Source organism: Salvelinus sp. IW2-2015, linkage group LG14 (genome assembly GCF_002910315.2).
Source record: "Salvelinus sp. IW2-2015 linkage group LG14, ASM291031v2, whole genome shotgun sequence".
NCBI lineage: Eukaryota > Metazoa > Chordata > Actinopteri > Salmoniformes > Salmonidae > Salvelinus > Salvelinus sp. IW2-2015.
Genome location: NC_036854.1, coordinates 19,273,504 through 19,279,503, shown reverse-complemented (window position 1 = coordinate 19,279,503; position 6,000 = coordinate 19,273,504). Strand labels below are relative to the sequence as shown.

The following is a 6,000-nucleotide window of genomic DNA, read 5'->3' as shown; positions in this document are numbered from 1 at the left end:
ATCAGAAGCTTCTAAAGCCATGACATAATTTTCTGGAATTTTCCAAGCTGGTTAAAGGCATAGTCAACTTAGTGTTGGTAAACTTCTGACCCACTGGAATTGTGATACAGTGAAATAATCTGTCTGTAAACAATTGTTGGGAAAATTACTTGTGTCATGCACAAAATAGATGTCCTAACCGACTTGCCAAAACTATAGTTTGTTAGCAAGACATTTGTGGAGTGGTTGAAAAACGAGTTTTAATCACTTCAACCTAAGTGAATGTAAACTTCCGATTTCAACTGTATATACACTGTGTAATTTTAGAGTATTTTTATTGTAAATAAGAATAAATATTTCTAAACACTACATTAATGTAGATGCTACCATGATTACGGATGAATCGGGAATGAGTTAGAAAGTTAGTCATAGTGTATTTGTGCATTGCTGCGGTGTACTTCAGCCACAAGCATTAGTGAGGTCGGGCACTGATTTTGGACGATTAGGCCTGTCTCGCAGTCGGCGTTCCAATTCATCCCAAAGGTGTTTGAGGTTGGGGCTCTGTGCAGGCCAGTCAAGTTCTTCCACATCGATTTCGACAAACTATTTCTGTATGAACCTTGCTTTATGCACAAGGTCATTGCTGAAACAGGATAGGGCCTTCCCCAAACTGTTGCCACCAAGATGGAAGCACAGAATCATTTACAATGTCATTGTATGCTGTAGCGTTAGGATTTCCCTTCCCTGAGGCCTAGCCTGAACCATGAAAAACAGCCCCAGACCATTATTCCTCTATGTATTGGGGCAGGTAGTGTTCTCCTGGCATCCGCCAAACCCAGATTCGTCTGTTGGACTGCCATGTGGTGAAGTGTGATTTATCACTTCAGAGAATACGTTTCTACTGCTCCGGAGTCCAATAGAGGTGAGCTTTACACCACTCTAGCTGAAGCTTGGCTTTGCGCATAGTGATCTTAGGCTTGTGTGCGGCTACTCAGCATGGAAACCCATTTCATGAAGCTCCCGACGAGCAGGTCTTGTGCTGACGTTGCTTCCAGTAGTGAGGGTTGCGACCGAGGATGATTTTTACACTCTTCAGCCCTTGGCGGTTCCGTTCTATGAGCTTGTGTGGCCTACCACTTCATGGCTGAGCCGTTATTGCTCCTAGACATTTCCACTCCACAATAACAGCACTTACACTTGACCGGGGCAGCTCTAGCAGGGCAGAAATTTGACGAAGTGACTTCCTATGTCGGTGCCATGTTGAAATTCACTGAGCTCTTTAGTGAGGCCATTCTACTGCCAATGTTTGTCTTTGGAGATTGCTTGGCTGTGTGCTTGATTTTTATACACCTGTCAGCAACGGGTGTGGCTGAAATAGTCGAATCCACTAATTTTAAGGGGTGTCTACATACTTTTTGTATTATTGAAGGTCATAACCCCCCCCCTCCCCCCCCCCTACCCCCCCCCCAGAAAAATGTCAGTTACCTTGTCTGAGAGTATAATGACACTGCTGTGAGGCTTTATCGTAATGGTGAGAGGTTAGCATGTCTTGGGTATCACCATTTTTCATGATTCATTCAGGACCATGTGTAATTATGGTAATGTAGAAGTGTTTTTCTCATTTCAAATCCAAAGTGCTGGAGTTTCATGATCCAGGCTGTATCACATCCGGCCATGATTGGGAGTCCCATAGGGTGGCGCACAATTGGTCCAGCGTCGTCCGGGTTTGGCTTGGTTAGGCCGTCGATTGTAAATAAGAATATGTTCTCTTTTTTTTCACCTTTTATTTAATCAGGTAGGCTAGTTGAGAACAAGTTCTCATTTACAACTGCGACCTGGCCAAGATAAAGCAGTGCAACACAAACAACACAGAGTTACACATGGAATAAACAAGTGTACACTCAATAACACAATAGAAAAAAAGAGTCTATATACAGTGTGTGCAAATGGCGTGAGGAGGTAAGGCAATAAATAGGCCATAGTAGAGAAGTAATTACAATTTAGCAAATTAACACTGGAGTGCCATATGAGCAGATGATGTTCAAGTAGTGATACTGGTGTGCAAAAGAGCAGAAAAGTAAATAAAAACAATATGGGGATGAGGTAGGTAGATTGGGTGGGCTATTTACAGATGGGCTATGTACAGCTGCAGCGATCGGTTAGCTGCTCAGATAGCTGATGTTTAAAGTTAGTGCAGGAAATATAAGTCTCTTAACTGACTTGCCTAGTTTTTTAGAAAGTACAGTCCCAATACGTTTGCAGCTCACTGTAAATTTATATTGTCTGTGTGGTGTACTATCCTAATAATAAAGTAGGACCAATTTTGCGATCATATTAGTTGCTAAACTGCTACGCTGCTTCTGTTAGTCACTGATTCCCCAACCTGACACTCGTTCTCCAACAGGAGTCCTCAATCATTGATTTCTACCCTGACGACTTTGCCATTGACTTGAATGGAAAGAAGTATGCTTGGCAAGGTAAGTCAACAGATGAATTGACCTGAACACCTTGGCATGGCACTGAATGCAGGTCAGTGTGCTTTGCTTGCTCTTCTGGGTTTCGAACGGCTAACACTCAAGCACTACTGCTAATGTAAAAAGAACACTGAAATGCATTCGATTGAATGTGTTTTCACCTTTGTGTGTAGGCGTTGCATTGCTGCCCTTCGTGGATGAGCGCCGGCTCAGGGCAGCCCTGGCTGAAGTCTACCCAAACCTCTCTCCAGAGGAAAGTGAGTAATGGGATTCTTTAACTTCAAGCCACCATTGTAAACCACTCCTTCAGAATATGAATGTTTTAACAGTGGTAGTCACAGTACTTTATTAATGAAATATTTGAAGATGAATGTGTAACACTACTTTGTTACTGAAGTATTCCATGTGTGAAGTTTACCAATTGAACACAGGAAGCAATGTCATCTTGAATGACAGTTGTCAGTGCCGATCAACAGGTTTAATATGTAAAGTACTTCCTTACAGGAATCCTTTTGAATATTGACTTAGTCAGCTGATGTGTTCACTCGTGTTTCAGACAAGAGGAACAGCCTTGGCAGTGATATGCTGTTTGTGGCGAAGTCCCATTCTATCTGTGACTTCATCCAGGAACTGTACCGTGGAGAATCTCACGAGGTATGGCAAGAAAGCAGCATCCCTGCAATTTGATCAACCCATCCTAATATACTCAGTAAAAAAAGAAACGTCCCTTTTTCAGGACCCTGTCTTTCAAAGATAATTCGTAAAAATCCAAGTAACTTCACAGATCTTCATTGTAAAGGGTTTAAACAGTGTTTCCCATGCTTGTTTAATGAAACATAAACAATTAATGAACATGCACCTGTGGAATGCTCATTAAGACACTAACAGCTTAGACGGTAGGCAATTAAGGTCACAGTTATGAGAACTTAGGACACTAAAGAGGCCTTTCTACTGACACTGAAAAACACCAAAAGAAAGATGCCCAGGGTCCCTGCTCATCTGCGTGAATGTGCCTTAGGCATGCTGCAAGGAGGCATGAGGACTGCAGATGTGGTCAGGGCAATAAATTGCAATGTCCGTACTGTGAGACGCCTAAGACAGCGCTACAGGGAGACAGGACGGACAGCTGATCGTCCTCGCCGTGGCAGACCACGTGTAACAACACCTGCACAGGATCGGTACATCCGAACATCACACCTGCAGGACAGGTACAGGATGGCAACAACTGCCCGAGTTACACCAGGACACAATCCCTCCATCAGTGCTCAGACTGTCCACAATAGGCTGAGAGAGGCTGGACTGAGGGCTTGTAGGCCTGTTGTAAGGCAGGTCCTCACCAGACATTACTGGCAACACTGTCGCCTATGGGCACAAACCCACTGTCGCTGGACCAGACAGGACTGGCAAAAATTGCTCGCTGACGAGTCTCGGTTTTGTCTCACCATGGGTGATGGCCGGATTCTGGAGCGGGATCGATTTGGAGGTGGAGGGTCCGTCATGGTCTGGGGCGGGTGTCACAGCATCATCGGACTGCACTTGTTGTCATTGTAGGCAATCTCAACGCTGTGCGTTACAGGGAAGACATCCTCCTCCCTCATGTGGTACCCTTCCTGCAGGCTCATCCTGACATGACTCTCCAGCATGACAATGCCACCAGCCATACTGCTCGTTCTGTGCGTGATTTCCTGCAAGACAGGAATGTCAGTTCTGCCATGGCAAGCGAAGAGGCCAGATCTCAATCCCATTGAGCACGTCTGGGACCTGTTAGATTGAAGGGTGAGGGCTAGGGAATGGCAAATATGGTGCAGTCCATGAGGAGGAGATGCACTGCAGTACTTAATGCAGCTGGTGGCCACAACAGAATACTGACTGCTACTTTTGATTTTGACCCGCCCTTTGTTCAGGGACACATTATTCCATTTCTGTTAGCCACATGTCTGTGGAACTTCAGTTTGTCTGTTGTTGAATCTTGTTATGCTCATACAAATATTTACACATGTTTAAGTTTGCTGACAACCACAGTTGACTGAGTTTATTTATGTAGTAGAAGTATTAAGAACTCCCTTGAAAACAGTGGCAATTACTGACTGGACTATCCTGGCTAAATACATAAACCATTACATTAAAATGAACTTGAAGTAATATTATGTCCGTTTACCTCAGGGCACCGAGATGCCAGCTGAACTATGCCATGGAATTCAAGGTATATTAAATCTTGACGGAGACCCTATCCTACCAGATAAGTAAGGAACATCTATTTTCTCAACACTCCTTTCGATACATTATTCATCCTTCTCTGGAGAGAATCATGGCTAACCTATGTGAAACCGCTTTTGTTCTTAGGCCAGTGGCGTCTCCCATCCCCATGCTACGGGACATTGCACAGAACAGTGCCATTGGGTAAGGATGGTCTTTTACCTTAGTCACACCAGTTGGTCTTCCCAGTTGGGACACATGCACGCTTGTACAAAGACTGAATTTCCTACAAATGTTTACCTGAAGGGCCAGTTAACAATCCTCAGAGCGATAGTTGTAAGTTCACATTACTGCTTTACGTTATGTGATTGACCTCGACCAGGAGGAGAAATTTAAGGTCATCTTCATCTTCTGTCTGGAACAAATTTCAAGTTTTCCTTCAGTGGTCGACTTCAAATGCTCATTTGCCGCACGATAAAAAAAAGTCCTTGGATGTAACGACCTGCTCGGCCCTCTGGGGGTCAGCTTCTAAGAGGAGCTGAGGCTCCCTTATTCTCAGTGGGTTTGCATCCCAAATGGCACCCTATTCCATATGTAGTCCACTACTTTAGACCAGATATAGGGATTCTGGTGCCTTTTGGGACATGGCCTCCCTCATTCACACTGGAAGTAGAGCAAGGCTGATGTCAAAAAAACGGAATTGATGCCATTTTCTACGACCAGCGCTGGAGTACCCGATTTAAAATGCCCTGGCTCGCTATTTCTCCTTGGAACAGGATGGTTATTAAATTCTTTGCCAATGCAAGGCTTGGAGTCTGCTTTGCCTGGAGTTTTACCGAAATGGAAACTTTTAAGGGAATCCATCTGAATTAACCAGGATGTTATTGTAAAATATTATTTGTTCCGTCTTCACTAAGGCTTAATACTGCTCAAGTACTGTTTTAATTTTTTTTGTAACTCTCAAATTCAATTATTCATCAAATGAATTGTTGTAAATTCTGTTTTTTGTCTCGGCAGAGTGAAATATAAGGACCCACAGTTTGGAGAGACCTTTGTGTTCAAGGCTGTCATTCTTCATGGAGCAAAGTAAGTTATTACAATGCATTGTTTTATCATTAACATGTTCCCATTGAGTCAGAGCTGTATATTATCTTACACCTTCTGTATGTGCTTAGATACATTGTTCTTTAAGCAATGTTATTTATCGTAAATATTATCAAAATACCTATTGCTACACCTTAAAATGGATCTCAATTGAATTTGTACACCGCGTCTGATTTTAAAGAACGGCATCCAGTATATTTGTCATTCATCACTCATGTCTCCCTGTCCCCTTTTGACAAAGTCATAG

General features: G+C 43.3%; 1 protein-coding gene across 1 annotated transcript in view; it reads left to right on the top strand.

Annotated features, from left to right (window-relative positions):
- Window positions 1-6,000, top strand: part of LOC111972653 (5'-3' exoribonuclease 2) — a 36,007-nt gene that overhangs the window by 21,722 nt on the left and 8,285 nt on the right. Inside the window, exons 20-25 of the mRNA XM_023999676.2 lie at window positions 2,384-2,456; window positions 2,627-2,710; window positions 3,010-3,107; window positions 4,617-4,696; window positions 4,797-4,853; window positions 5,667-5,735. Of these exons, the coding sequence (XP_023855444.1) occupies window positions 2,384-2,456; window positions 2,627-2,710; window positions 3,010-3,107; window positions 4,617-4,696; window positions 4,797-4,853; window positions 5,667-5,735 (461 nt within the window). The remainder of the gene's footprint in view (window positions 1-2,383; window positions 2,457-2,626; window positions 2,711-3,009; window positions 3,108-4,616; window positions 4,697-4,796; window positions 4,854-5,666; window positions 5,736-6,000) is intronic.